The 14,803-nt window shown below is 45.2% G+C and overlaps 1 protein-coding gene across 3 annotated transcripts; it reads left to right on the top strand.

The window, feature by feature from the left end:
- Nucleotides 1-312: 312 nt before the first annotated feature.
- slc26a5 (solute carrier family 26 member 5) lies at nt 313-14,801 on the top strand. Of its 3 annotated transcripts, none has more exons than XM_046296821.1 (18): nt 313-517; nt 1,640-1,918; nt 2,469-2,608; nt 4,210-4,320; nt 6,873-7,060; nt 7,408-7,572; nt 7,866-8,101; nt 8,426-8,573; nt 8,906-9,019; nt 9,496-9,573; nt 9,853-9,948; nt 11,038-11,144; nt 11,347-11,416; nt 11,677-11,769; nt 11,993-12,121; nt 12,448-12,663; nt 12,897-12,951; nt 13,240-14,801. In XM_046296821.1, exons 2-18 carry the CDS (start codon nt 1,761-1,763, stop codon nt 13,377-13,379), a joined length of 2,244 nt encoding a protein of 747 aa, XP_046152777.1. In that variant the 5' UTR covers nt 313-517; nt 1,640-1,760; the 3' UTR covers nt 13,380-14,801. The 3 variants fall into 3 exon arrangements, with proteins under 3 accessions (XP_046152777.1, XP_046152776.1, XP_046152778.1); XM_046296820.1 differs by having other exon boundaries at nt 1,637-1,918; XM_046296822.1 differs by lacking the exon at nt 313-517 and having other exon boundaries at nt 1,798-1,935.
- Nucleotides 14,802-14,803: the final 2 nt, after the last annotated feature.

Raw genomic sequence — 14,803 nt, 5'->3', positions numbered from 1 at the left:
TGATTCTCCCATGAATTCTCATCAATTCTCCATGGGAGAATGAGTGATCTGTCTTTTTTCAAATGTATCTGCAAGGCAATTGTCAGTGTTGACAAAATTCACGGAATTATGTAGTATGATAAACTGGAACAAAACCAATTTATAATTTTTCTTTCTAATTTAGGTGAGTATTTTGGAAATGTAGATGCATATACTTTGGAAAAGCACCAACCAAAGAACTATAATACGTATATAGATAGCACCAATAACGATAATAAGAAAAGGGGAATCCAACAACTGTAGGAAAGAAAATACAAGTCCCATGATCATTGGTTTAGTGACGTCAGAGTTTACGTTGCGCCCGGCTCCATCAAGCGATCTTCCTCTGGTCGAGTATGCGGCTGTCGAGTGTCGACGGTCGTTAAACTGCGTTCCCGGTGATATAAGCTGTAACCGGAGCCTAGATGCGCGGTCAGTTTCTAAAATTGAATTCGGTCAATCGCGTCAGAGTGTGACATCCTAGGCTGAGGTCGGGAAGGTAAGACATGGTCCTTCATTCGCATCTGTCATGTGCGCCTTTCATTCTGTAGATAGCCATCACTTTTCCGCCACACATTCCTCTGTAACCTGCAATTCAGGTTAAAACATGTGGTTGACGTTAGTTAGCTACCTTTTATTTTGATGTGGTTGTGTTTTGTCAGTGATGACACAAGTCGCTAGGCAGCTAACATAATCAGGAACAGCCAGTTACTTACTATGCACATGGTTTGATAACTTCACGTCTTTGTTGTCAGGTTTCCAGAAGTTCAGTTTAATATATTTAATTAATGTTGAATTCTTGTTTAAATATTCTGATTTTACAATAAGTAGTCAGTCATAGCCTATACCTTTACGTCAATGCCTATACAGGAGGGTAGCTTTCCAGGAACAACGGTTGGAGAGCCCTGCTTTAGACACTGTTCTGGTTAAGAGTATTGTGATCATGTTTACCATTGCCGCAGAAGTCTATAAAGTATATGATAAGAAATGGATGTCTATTTTTAGTGAGGCTGCTGGAGACCTTTCCTCTAAGTAGTTTCCAACCTGAAAGGTCAATATCCTCTGGTTTGCCATGTTGTGTAGGCCAGGCTACCACAGTCAGCCTGAAGTGTAGTTTGGACTGTTCTTTAGCCCAAAGAATAGGCTCCTATCTCTGCATTGATTTTGGAGTGTAAACTTTCTTATGTAGAACACACATGGGGTGTATTCATTAGTTCCAACTGTAGTACAACTATTTGCAACAGAAAGTTTTGCCATGAAAACAAGTTTCTTATTGGACATGTTCCAGCGTTCATTTCCTGTTTCTTCCCCTTTGGTTCCTAGTGAATAAACCTGTTTTTATTTTTCCACATGGAGCAGAAAGTTAATATTTGGTCACAATTTTGCAATATCAGTTCAAAAATATTTGCTTGAAAAGATAGCCCATATGCCTGAAAACACTACCCCCCCCCCAAAAAAATTCTGAAACTTATTGTAATCTCCATAAATAGGGCTACTATATCAATGAAAACTACCAGCCGCATGGTGCTCAACCCTGCTGGAGTTTGGTCAAAACAACGCTTTGCTTCAAAAACATTTGGTCTAAACAGTTACTGACTGTTTTGTCTTCCTCTCTCAGCAGAGCAGCGGGAGGAAGCAGGACGTGTGGAAAAGGAGTCAGCGAACCACACAGAGAGAGAAAAAGCCTACTGAAGCTAGGAGCCACCCCCTTTCTCTGACATGCCCAGTGTCCTGCCTGTGTTATGGAACAACATGTAACGCCCTGCGAGGATGCGCCCCCATCGCTGATGTACCGTGTGGAACGGCCTGTATTCGATGAGGCCTACCTTCACACCCAGCTCCTGCACCCGAGAGAGAGGAGCCCCAAGACCATCAGACAGAGATTGGCACAGCAGCTCCAGTAAGCATCTACATCGAGTTAGTGTCCACAGACCTGGGTGGTGTTTAATAGTACACACTGTAGCAAAACGTTTTGCAACAGAAAATGGAAAATATTTGTGGTTCTTATTGGACAGGTCCAGGTAGTCCCAATCTGATCCAGTCTGTTTTCTGCCGTAAGGCGCCTAAAGAACACGACCCTGTTACAGTTCTGAACAGACTGTAGTGTTGTGTTCTTCATTCCTGGTCATTGGGACCCACAGTGTGTTCAAGTGTTGTTCCAGCCCAGTAGACATACCTATCGGTGTTTTGATGACCAGGATTGAAGAACATTGCTGGGTGTGTGACTGGGATGTGGAATTATGCAATACCCTTTTTCAGGAAATTTGTTAGGACTGTAAAAGCTTATGTGAAGTTATGATTATTATTTTTTAAATCTGACAATGTTTGTCTAGTATTACACTAGTAGAAGTACACACCCATTTACTTGCTGCTTCGAAGCTTCCCTAATAGATAAGCTGATTAAGGGCACACACACACACAACCTACTCACTCACTCTCTCTCTTCCCAGCTGCTCATCAGAGAGGGCCAAAGCCATTGCTCTGAGCTTCCTGCCCATTTTAACATGGCTGCCGTCCTACCCTGTCAAAGAGTACCTGTTTGGGGACCTGGTCTCAGGCCTCAGCACAGGGGTCATGCAGCTACCTCAAGGTCAGTGTGGTTGGAGTCAGGGGTATACTGCTGCACAGCTCAGAATGGGTTTAGAGTCAGGGGCGGCACTTCTCAGAATGGGTTTAGAGTCAGGGGCGGCACTTCTCAGAATGGGTTTAGAGTCAGGGGCGGCACTTCTCAGAATGGGTTTAGAGTCAGGGGCGGCACTTCTCAGAATGGGTTTAGAGTCGGGGGCGGCACTTCTCAGAATGGGTTTAGAGTCGGGGGCGGCACTTCTCAGAATGGGTTTAGAGTCGGGGGCGGCACTTCTCAGAATGGGTTTAGAGTCGGGGGCGGCACTTCTCAGAATGGGTTTAGAGTCGGGGGCGGCACTTCTCAGAATGGGTTTAGAGTCGGGGGCGGCACTTCTCAGAATGGGTTTAGAGTCGGTGGCGGCACTTCTCAGAATGGGTTTAGAGTCGGTGGCGGCACTTCTCAGAATGGGTTTAGAGTCGGGGGCAGCACATTTAATGTTTTAAATTTTTTTTTTATCATAAGCCACTTTCATCGTCATTTTGGGCATTTACAATAAGTCCAACCGGCCTCACAACTGCAGACCAGCCCAGGACTTCCACATCCGGCTTCTTCTGAGGAGTATTTCTATCTGTAACAAAGCGCTTTTGTGGGGAAAAACTCATTCTGATTGACTGGGCCTGGCTCCCCAGTGGGTGGACCTATGCCCACTAATTGCTGCGTCCTTGCCCAGTTATATGAAATCCATAGATTAGGGCCTAATATATTTATTTCAATTGACTGATTTCGTTATATATGAACTATAACTCGGCAACATCTTTGAAATTGTTGCATGTTGCGTTTTATATTTTCGTTCAGCATATACAGTACCAGTCAAGTTTGGACACACCTACTCATTCTAGGGTTTTTCTTTATTTTGACTATTGTAGAATAATAGTGAAGACATCAAATCTATGAAATAACACATGGAATCATGTCATAACCAAAAAAGTGTTAAACAAATCCAAATATATTTTATATTTGAGATCCTTCAAACTGGCCACCCTTTGCCTTGATGACCGTTTTTCACACTCTTGGCATTCTCTCAACCAGCTTCACCTGGATGCCAAGAGTGTGTCTTCACTATTCTACAATGTAGAAAACAGTAAAAATAAAGAAAAATCCTGGAATGAATAATTGTGTCCTAAATTTTGACTGGTACTGTATTTATTATGGATCCCCATTAGTTCCTGCCAAGGCAGCAGCTACTCTTCCTGGGGTCCATTAGTTCCTGCCAAGGCAGCAGCTACTCTTCCTGGGGTCCATTAGTTCCTGCCAAGGCAGCAGCTACTCTTCCTGGGGTCCATTAGTTCCTGCCAAGGCAGCAGCTACTCTTCCTGGGGTCCATCAAAATGAAGGAAGTTGTTGTGAAATGTTTTTAAAATTGTACAAGTCCCTCTTTGTGGCACCTGACCACACGACTGTACAGTAGTCCAGGTGCGACAAAACTAGAACCTGTAGGACCTGAGTTGCTGTTAAGAAGGTAGAGCAGCTCTTTATTATGGACAGACTTCTCCCCATCTTAGCTACTGATGTATCAATGTGTGTATGCACTGGGTAGTAGAACATCATTCCATCTCTCTCCCCAGGTCTTGCCTATGCCATGCTGGCTGCCGTGCCTCCTGTGTATGGCCTGTACTCCTCCTTCTACCCCGTCCTGCTCTACACCTTCTTTGGGACTTCTAGACACATATCTATAGGTGAGCCATCCCGGCGACAGAGCTCCAACTAGTGCAGAGGAAATCACTTTACACTATTGAGATGTATAATGTAGCTAACCAGGAGCGAAGTCGTGCTCAGTGTTATAAACTGGGTGGTTCGAGCCCTGAATGCTGATTGGCTGACAGTAGTGGTATATCAGACCGTATACCACGGGTATGACAACATTTATTTTTACTGCTCTAATTACATTGGTAACCAGTTTATAATAGCAATGAGGCACAATCTGGGGTTTGTGATATATGGCCAATATACCAAGGCTACGGGCTGTATACAGGCTATATACTCTGCGTTGCGTCGTGCCTAAGAACAGCCCTTTACCCGTGGTATATTGACCATATACCACACTCCCTCAGGCCTTGCTTAAGTAAATGTTTTGAAACGTGGAGGTACAGATACTACCCAAACGTCTCTAATAAGAACATTGGTTTTTGTTTTCCCTTGCAAACCGGTTTGTTACTTTGTGCCCTACTGAACACTACCCCTGCAGCCTACCTGTGGTGATAATGGATGTTACTCCTACTGGGTGTTCCAATGAAGTAGTTCTGGTTGTATTCACATAGTTTTCCCGTAGGTCTCTACCCCTGGACAGCCGTGGCCTTTTCACTTCTTGGCCAGAGAGTTTTGTATTCCGGTGGCTGTGCCAAGTACAGACTGACCATTCCAAACCACGCCAACAACGGGTGAATTCCAAATAGCACCCTATTTCCTATTTAGTGCTCTACTGTTGGTCAGAGCCCTATGGGGCCCGGGTCCACATTAGTGCACTATGAAGGTAATATTGTGCTATATGGGACTCGGCCTTCTCATCCACCCAGGGAGCCCAGTCAAGAGTCTGGGTGTTACCTCTGAGAGATTCATCTGTTAAAAAGTAACAGATTAAGTGACCAGAATAATAGCTCTAAAAAAAACTAAATTTTTTTCATGACACTTCAGGAAATGAGCCAAGTTTTGAAATGGTTTACTTTGGGAATTCATCGATGTCCTTGTGAAGCTTGGGTGAGGTCAGGTCTCTTGGCATATAGTGACCCCATCTGTTGCACATAGACAGGCTAGATTTATGGGAACATTCAATGCAAACATATCCTTACCTCCAATTTCAGCCGTCACGTTTGTCTCCTTTTGACAACTCTGTGAGTCAGTGAATCACATTAAACACTTCAACAAGAAAAGAAGAACTAAAACCCGTCTTGGAAATAGTTAGCGGCAGCAGTTGTAACAAAATGGCCTCCGCCCAAATTGTGGCCTTAAGGAGGGCAGTTGCTGTAGTAACTTGCGACTGCCTTCTCTCCCTCTGAGGCAGGGATGAAGGAATATTTTGGCACCCGTTCAAGTCTTGGGCAAAAGCCCGTGTCAACATCTCTAGTTGCAAACGTAACGAACTAACACAAGCAAAGCTGATCTGGAAATGAGAACACATTTTTAACATGAGTTTTTTTACTTTGCTTCATACCTCGTTTACCAGACACAGAGACTTGCCCCGACAGAGGCGCCTGGACTGGGTTCACAGCTGTTTTCGCTGGTGTGGCACTGATGTCTCCCCTCTCTATTAAACCATTACTGATAAAGAACCTGGCACCTTGGCGACTGACTGATAACCTCGAGGGGAATGGGGAGTGCTATGATAATTATTTGAACTAGGGGGAGTGCCAAAGCTACCAAGTCAAACTTGTATGATTCAATTTCATGAAATAATAATAAATGCCATTTAACAGACACTTTTCTACAAAGCGACTTACAGTCATGCGTACATATGTTTTCCATGTGTGCGGTCCCGGGAAGCGAGCCCACAATTTTGGTGGTGCAATTTGTAAGTCGCTCTGGATAAGAGCGTCTGCTAAATGACTTAAATGTAAATGCATGCTCTACCAATTGAGCCACACAGGATGAGAGGCAATGGTCAGTCAGACACAACCCACTGAAGAGAGAGTGCGCCTCACAGTTCAGTTCATTGAATTCATTTATACTTCTATTATTCTGTTTTCAGAGTGAGGATGTCACCATATTCAGTATCAATGATGTTGCCAGGTGTTAAGCCCTTTGTCTGTGTCCCTGAAGCCTAGAACTCCTAAACCCTGTCCCTTAAAAGCCCCTACCCCTAAACCATTAGCCCCCAGGGGTGTCGGAAGTCAATTCCTGGAGGGCTGAGTGTCGGTTGGTTTCCGCTCCTCTCCTGTTCTTCATTGATCAGTTAAGGTCACTAATTAGTAAGGAACTCCCTGATTGTCTAGGTCTTAATTGGACACATTGTGCATTTACATTTGAGTCATTTAGCAGACGTCTCTTAACCAGGGAGACTTACAGGAGCAATTAGGGTTAAGTGCCTTGCTCAAGGGCACATTGACAGACTTTTCACCTAGTCGGCTCTGTGATTTTGTACCAGCGACATTTCGGTTAGTGTTATAACGCTCTTAACCATTAGGCAGCCTGCTTCCACAAATGGAAAGGAAATAGCAAAAACAGCTAACATTCAATCCTCCAGGAGTTGAGTTTGACACCCCTAATTTTAAGGCTGTGGCTGTGCTCTCTGCAGGCACGTTTGCGGTGATCAGCCTGATGATTGGAGGAGTGGTGGTGAGGGAGGCCCCTGACTCCATGTTCACGATCCAGGCCCTGAATGGTACCGCCACCAACACCACCGTCTTCATCGACACAGAGGCCCGCGATGCCAGGAGGGTCCACGTAGCCGTAGTCCTCACCACCCTGGTGGGAGTCATACAGGTGGGTCACACTCCCCTCTTCCACCTTCAGAAAAATGTCCCCTCAAATAACCCAGCATCCTCTCTGTTGCCACTAGCTTTCCCACCACTAGTCAGTCTCTCAATAAGAGGTCAAAGTTTTCATGCCAAAGATAAGGATCATCCCATAACCTTGGGGGTTTGTGGTTTCAACAGGTTTCTCAGCACTCACTGTTTACTCAACCATAGTGGGATCCACAGGACCGCAACTTAGTTGACCTAATGTCAACCTACTTTATCTATATTGACATTTATTATGCAAGTAAACCGTCATCTACTCTCCCCTTGTTTGTCTTTGTCTTTCTGTCTCCTTCTTTCCTTTCCCCCCAGCTGGTTCTGGGGTTGTTGAGGTTTGGCTTTGTTGCCATCTACCTCACGGAGCCCCTGGTACGCGGATTCACCACGGCCGCGGCTGTTCACGTCTTCATCTCTCAGCTTAAATACCTGCTGGGCATCCAGACCCCGCGCTTCAGTGGGCCCCTGTCCGCTCTTCACGTGAGTCACTGACGGGGCCTCTCAGAGGCCGCTGGATGGTGGCCCCTGCATGAGGAATGGACTGGTTAACTTTTAAACGGTAGCAGACAGGAAAGTCATCCACATTATAGGAGTCCGTGGATGTACTCTCCTGTAATACATGGGTATTAGGTCTAGTTTACAAGCCTGCGTGATTTAGTTAATGATTAATGACATGATTCATTCCTGATAAATATAGATTGTGAGTTTTATGCAATGCTCTCGGGGACACGGACACACTCCCAGGTCTCTCACACCCCTTTCTCTCCTCCCAGAGTGTCACGGCCGTGTTCAGTGACATCACCAGCACCAACGTGACCACGTTGATTGTGGGCGGGGTCTGCATGGTGGTCCTCTACTGCGTGAAGGACCTCAACGAGCGCTTCAAGAAGAAGCTGCCTGTGCCCATCCCTGGAGAGATCATTGTGGTCATGGTCTCAACGGGGATCTCCTATGGCCTCAGTCTGTCAGAGAACTACCAAGTGGACGTGGTCAGGACAATTCCATCCGGGTAAGAGAAGGACTGTTCACACTACTGGGCCGATCCAAACCAAGCTGTACTGAACTGGCCTTCGGCCCAGCCAAACCAAACCGGTTGCTGTATGCATCCTACATGGTTACTAGAACCTGAAAGCACATTGTGAGAACCCAATATCCAAGCCAGTACGGTTCAGATCAGCTCTAAAGTGGGAAAAGGTATCGGTGGCATATTATGGTCCAAAAAGTGTTTAGTGAGTCAAAATGCACAAGTAACCGCATCAGAAGACCATGTACTGTACAAACAGTTGTTACTATTCAGTCAACTTCTCAGACAATATTTGTTATTTGTTTCCAGGCTGCTCCCACCTGCAATCCCAGACTTCTCTCTGCTGCCCAACTTGGTAACGGATTCTATCGCCATAGCGGTGGTGGGCTTCTCCATGGGAATCTCTCTGGCCAAGATCTTTGCTCTGAAACACGGCTACAGTGTGGATGGTAACCAGGTCAGTTTATCCACAGTACTGTAGCCATTATAGCCTTGGAGAGTGGCGATGTCAAAGAACGTCATAGCATTTCCCCCACTAATGGTTAAGGTTAGGCATGGGGTGAGGAAAACTGATCCTAGATCTGTACCTATGGGATACTTTACCCCAGTCTAACCTGTTGGCTATGTGTTGCCCTGTAGGAGCTGATCCTAGATTTGTACCTGTGGGATACTTTACCCCAGAGTCTAACCTGTTGGCTCTGTGTTGCCCTGTAGGAGCTGATCCTAGATCTGTACCTGTGGGATACTTTACCCCAGAGTCTAACCCGTTGGCTCTGTGTTGCCCTGTAGGAGCTGATTGCCCTGGGCCTGTGTAACTTTGTCAGCTCTTTCTTCCACACCTTCGCCATCACCTGTTCCATGTCCCGCAGTCTGGTGCAGGAGAGCACCGGGGGCAATACGCAGGTAACACACACATGCGCAGACTCAGACACACACACACATACATAGATGCATAGTGACTTTAATATCTACCTACATGTAATATTACCTCGACTAACTGGTGCCCCCGCACATTGACTCTGTTCCGTTACCCCTGTATACAGCCTCGCTATTGTTATTTTACTACTGCTCTTTAATTGTTACTTTTAAGGGCTTGGAAGTAAACATTTCTCTGTTGTATTTGGTGCATGTGACAAATAAAATTTGATTTGATACAGTGACACACACACACACCCATCCTGTTTGCTGGGCCCACACTGAGTGTATGGTCATTAACATGACACAGTTGTCCTTTCATTACATGTGTCACCTCATAACGGGAGCTAAATTGGCGCCGTGAAGCCATAAAGATTAGATCAACCACAGACGCTTCTGTGCAGACTCCAGGAAGGCTAAATGATAGGTGTGTTAACGTACCTTATCTGTGTGTGTCTTTGCAGATTGCGGGTCTGTTGGCATCCATGGTGGTGTTGCTGGTGGTGGTGGCCATTGGTTTTGTCTTCCAGCCTCTGCCACAGGTGGGTGTAACAGTTACCGACCAACACCACCTACAGTGGGTGTTCTATGAGATGGCTAAGGAAGAATGAGGAAGGGAAACAGTCCTGTCAGAGGCACTAGCTTTATTTAATATATCCCTTGCAAAATGTCAACCAATTAAAAAGTTGCATTAATGTTGGAATTCGAATCACTATTACAGTAGCCTAAAAAATAAATATTTGCATTGAAATGTCCAATCCTATTTGAATGGTAATGCACCCCGACTCAACCCTGATTTTCCCCCCCCCCTGTCATTTCAGACCGCGCTGGCTGCCATCATCATGGTTAACCTGCTGGGGATGTTTAAACAATTCAGGGACATCCCTGCCCTGTGGAGGACCAGCAAGATCGAGTTGGTGAGTCTGGACTGCAACACAACTCCTTCTGATTACATCTAACCCAGGGTCATTTCAGGAAGTACACTGAAATTCCAATTATCTTAAATGCATTTCAATGTAAACTTAGAATTTGGTTTACTTTCTGAATTGACTAAAATGTAAGCAATTTAAATCACCACATCGCACCAGAAAACCCAATCGGACAGATTCCTTCAGTACATGTCATGCTATGGTAACCTTGTCCCAGATCAGTTTGCTATGGTAACCTTGTCCCAGATCAGTTTGCTATGGAAGCCTGGTCCCAGATCAGTTTACTATGGAAGCCTGGTCCCAGATCAGTTTGCTATGGAAGCCTGGTCCCAGATCAGTTTGCTATGGATGCCTTGTCCCAGATCAGTTTGCTATGGAAGCCTGGTCCCAGATCAGTTTGCTATGGAAGCCTGGTCCCAGATCAGTTTGCTATGGAAGCCTGGTCCCAGATCAGTTTGCTATGGAAGCCTTGTCCCAGATCAGTTTGCTATGGATGCCTTGTCCCAGATCAGTTTGCTATGGAAGCCTGGTCCCAGATCAGTTTGCTATGGAAGCCTGGTCCCAGATCAGTTTGCTATGGAAGCCTGGTCCCAGATCAGTTTGCTATGGAAGCCTGGTCCCAGATCAGTTTGCTATGGAAGCCTGGTCCCAGATCAGTTTGCTATGGAAGCCTGGTCCCAGATCAGTTTGCTATGGAAGCCTGGTCCCAGATCAGTTTGCTATGGAAGCCTGGTCCCAGATCAGTTTGCTATGGAAGCCTGGTCCCAGATCAGTTTGCTATGGAAGCCCGGTCCCAGATCAGTTTGCTATGGAAGCCTGGTCCCAGATCAGTTTGCTATGGAAGCCCGGTCCCAGATCAGTTTGCTATGGAAGCCTGGTCCCAGATCAGTTTGCTATGGAAGCCTGGTCCCAGATCAGTTTGCTATGGAAGCCCGGTCCCAGATCAGTTCGCGCTGTCTTACCGAATGATGCATGACAGTGACTGTAAGAGTTGGATACACAGCACAAAGAGACCTGGGACGAGGCCTATACTATGGATCTGTAATCATTGTTGCTTTGGTCTGTATTTTCTTCCAGGCTATCTGGCTGGTAGCCTTTGTGGCCTCTGTGCTGTTGGGCCTTGATCTTGGACTTCTGGTGGCCTTAGGATTTGCCATCCTGAGTGTCATCTACAGAACACAGAGGTACTAAACCATCATACTACTTCTGAAATATATTCAAGTGTAGTATTTAATATCCCCTTCACGATCACTGGTAACCATTTCATATCACCAGCTTGATTTGGAAAAAAGCTAAATTTTTAGGTTGAGTCATTTCAGTTTTAATCTGTTCAATGGAAATGTATGAAATAACTTTCAATATCTCTCGCCCCCTTCCTCTCCACAGCCCAAAGAGTGTGATCCTGGGACAGGTCCTGGACACAGGCCTGTACTGTGACGTGGATGAATATGAAAAAGTAATAATGTGTCATTTTGTGATAATGAGCAACTCTCTATATGGTCTTACAGTTGCAGGCACTAAAAAGCTAGGTCTCGTTAAAGTATTGAACAATTGCCTAGCGATAGTTTGTCACAAAGAAATTGTAATGGTGGACAAGGTTTTTCTAAATGAACTTGTTAGTGCCCGTAACTGGCCTGTAACTACCCTGGGATAGAATGAGAAAGTACATGGTGTTGGATGAGCAGTGAGACCTGTGATTCTGCCTCTCTGTTCCAGGCAGCTGAATGCACAGGGATTAAGATTTTCCACTCAAACTCTTCAATCTACTTTGCAAACAGTGACCTTTATTTGAACGCCCTCAAAGAGAAGGTAACCTCAGCTGCCGTGTGTGTTTCTGTGTGTGGAATATGCAGAGTTGCATAAGTTTTCATTTTTGTCCGACTATGTTACGGGTCAAGCACTTTTAGGCCTCGCAAACTAGTCCATCTCTCCTGTAGACTGTAGCTACACTACAGTTGAGTGGGGGATCCTTGCTTTGGGGAAAAAAACAGCTTGGCCCATCCTGTCTCGTCATATTTAAACATGTGTACAGACAGGAGTGGACCCCGTACATCTCCAGGCTCTACGGAAAGCCCGAAAAAGAAAACTGAAGAAGGAGAGCGCAGAGAGGGAGAGCCAAAACCACAAGTCACCACAAAAAATGAGTGCTGTCGTCAAACTGGTGAGCCCATTCAATATGGTATTTTTCTGCTCCATCACTCACCATATCACTGTTTGGTTTTACTTCCCCTGCTTCTTGTTAAAACACGCCACATATTGACACTGTAACCAGAACACCAGACAGACGGGCAGAATTGAAGGCCTTCACGTAGTCATTTTCTAAGAGGCTTTTGCTGTTAGCCTTGTTGTGGTTGGTTTGAAGCCAAAAGAGGTGTGATTGCCTGGTACAGTTTTGGTCTTGTGTGATTGGCAGACATGATATTGGTTTCCTTCATTCTCCTATATGATTGGCTGATTAAAGTTTTGGTCGTCTTGTGATTGGGCCAGGATGTGGAGCTGGGCGTCACTCACGAAGTGGTGTCAGGGGGCGGCTCCCAGAACCACTTGGAGGTGCATGGGAACGGGCAGGTGGCCGAGACCCACACAGAGTCAGACTCTGAGGAGACCCGGTTCCTAGAGCCCCTCTGTCCTGTCCACACCCTCATTCTGGACTGGACCCCTGTCAACTTCATCGATTCTGTGGGAGCCAAAGCAATCAAGTTGGTAAGGGACCTTATCTCGACTCGCAGAGCACTGGGGTCTGTTCAGAAGTGTAACATTACAGGACAGATATGCCTTTCTGTCCTGCAGAATTAGGTGTAATGTCAGCTTTGTTCATGACATTTCTATTGTAATGTTGGGCCCTTCTGAACAGGACTCTGGTGTTACTTCTGATCGCCTCTTAAGTTTCCAACTTCCTCATTTCATGGTGTTCTCATGAGTTTTCTTCTCTGCAGGTGATCAAGGAGTATGCAGCCGTGGATGTGTGTGTCTTCATCGCCGGCTGCAGCAGTGAGTTATAACATACTGGTCTAGATTAGAGCATGGCGCTTGTAACGCCAGGGTAGTGGGTTCGATCCCCGGGACCACCCATACGTAGAATGTATGCACACATGACTGTAAGTCGCTTTGGATAAAAGCGTCTGCTAAATGGCATATATTATTATTATATTTAGATTACTATTAAAAAACCTGAGGGTAACTGAACTAGAGGTTGTTTAAGACACTAGCCATAGCAACGCTAACACTAGTCAGTCAGATATAGGCCTACCTACCAAGCTGTGTGTTGTTTCCTAACAGGAACTCTGCTGGCTGAACTCCGCACCCTGCAGTTTTTCACCGGGGTCGCGACCCCAGAAATGGTCTTCCCTACCGTCCATGACGCCGTATTGCACTGTCGGCGCCGGACTGCCCAGCCCACCATCACTGCCATCCAATGACATTGTCTGACTGGGGACATCAAGGGGGAGGGGACACAGGGCCACATGCACCTAAGGCTGCTCTAAAGCCACGTTCACATTGGCAGTTTGAAGTGACTCAAATCCTTTATTTTATATATACATATATTTTTTTTCAAATCTGTTCCTTTTGTCCTGCAGTTTGAACAGGAAATGGATTAGGATATTTCTAGCCACCTTCGTAGGTGGTTTGAAGTCAGATATAAATCTGATTCCTGGCCATCTGACGTGTTTGAACGGTGAAATCTGATTTATTTGCCCTCAAGGTGTTTAGACTGTTATTTGACATCTCTTGATGTTTGCTAGCTACTCTGGTAGCTAACTAGCTTGTTAATTGTTTTAAGTTATTTTGAACCTTCAAAGCAACTGGGAAATGTCCATGGCAGGAGTCGTCACCTTAGCCTGCTACATAACTTCTGAGTGCTAGGAAGCACAAACACTTACACCACTGCACACACACCTGTTGTTACTATGACAACTAGCATAGCCATGTCAGCAAATGACTGCTGTCTGAACACAAACTAATAACTTGATGTTTGGACAGTCAGTATTGCAAAATGATATGAGCATTAAGGCCTGCAGTGTGAACAAGGCTTTGGTGACCCGGGGGAGTTCGGGCTGGAGAACTCAAGCCACCAGCACCGGAGACAGGCTGAACGCCCATCTCCAAGTGCAACTTTTTGTTTTAAGCAGAGAAATATATTTAATAAAGATGGGTTTTGTTTTATTGCTAACATTCCTACGGGCTGCAGCGTGCAGGACTCTTGGCGTTTTATGCTAAGAGCAAGTCATTTATCAATTTACTGTGTCTCTGAAATGGTTTCAAGCACTTGTTCTTCACAGCATTGTCTCAAAGTAGAAGAGAAATAGCAACACTCAGATGTTTAGGTCACATGTTGAGTGCCAAGGGTCTTTTCAGAGCATCCCCATTAGTGGTTACATTTGAGATCCAGGAGAGCAACACTGAATAGGCCCACAACTGTAGCTCTGACATGTTGAATAGATGGTAAAAGTAACATGTTTTTCTCAAAGATTGGCCTCTTGTTACCCCTTTCCTGCTGAATATCTAAGAAATGCATCATTGTACAAACTAATCAGGTAGGCCACTTCACAGCTGTTACTCATACTATTATTTTCAAGTGTCTTTCAATCAGTGATATGCAGTTGAATGTACTATATGAATAACCAGTCACTACAGCAGCTGAACACTGCGTTTGGTCCGATTCAAGTCACTCATCTAGTGCTGTATGTTGTTGGTACAAAGCTATGAATTTGTACATTTGAAGTTATCAATATTTTTGTGATAATATATGGATGGTTTAAATTGAATGGATGGTTTAAATGTACTGTACATATCTTACAGCTTGACTTTTACATCAATAAACAATGCAGTTTTATAGTACAGG

This window comes from Oncorhynchus gorbuscha, linkage group LG14 (genome assembly GCF_021184085.1).
Source record: "Oncorhynchus gorbuscha isolate QuinsamMale2020 ecotype Even-year linkage group LG14, OgorEven_v1.0, whole genome shotgun sequence".
NCBI classification, from domain to species: Eukaryota; Metazoa; Chordata; class Actinopteri; order Salmoniformes; family Salmonidae; genus Oncorhynchus; species Oncorhynchus gorbuscha.
This window is presented reverse-complemented; position numbering and strand designations above follow the sequence as displayed.

Bases quoted from the DNA above. Each gene is read 5' to 3' on its own strand.
- slc26a5 (XM_046296821.1), top strand. From the start codon at position 1,761: ATGGAACAACATGTAACGCCCTGCGAGGATGCGCCCCCATCGCTGATG. The intron at 4,321-6,872 runs GTGAGCCATCCC...TGCTCTCTGCAG, and splicing joins TTCTAGACACATATCTATAG to GCACGTTTGCGGTGATCAGC. The intron at 12,952-13,239 runs GTGAGTTATAAC...GTTTCCTAACAG, and splicing joins CTTCATCGCCGGCTGCAGCA to GAACTCTGCTGGCTGAACTC.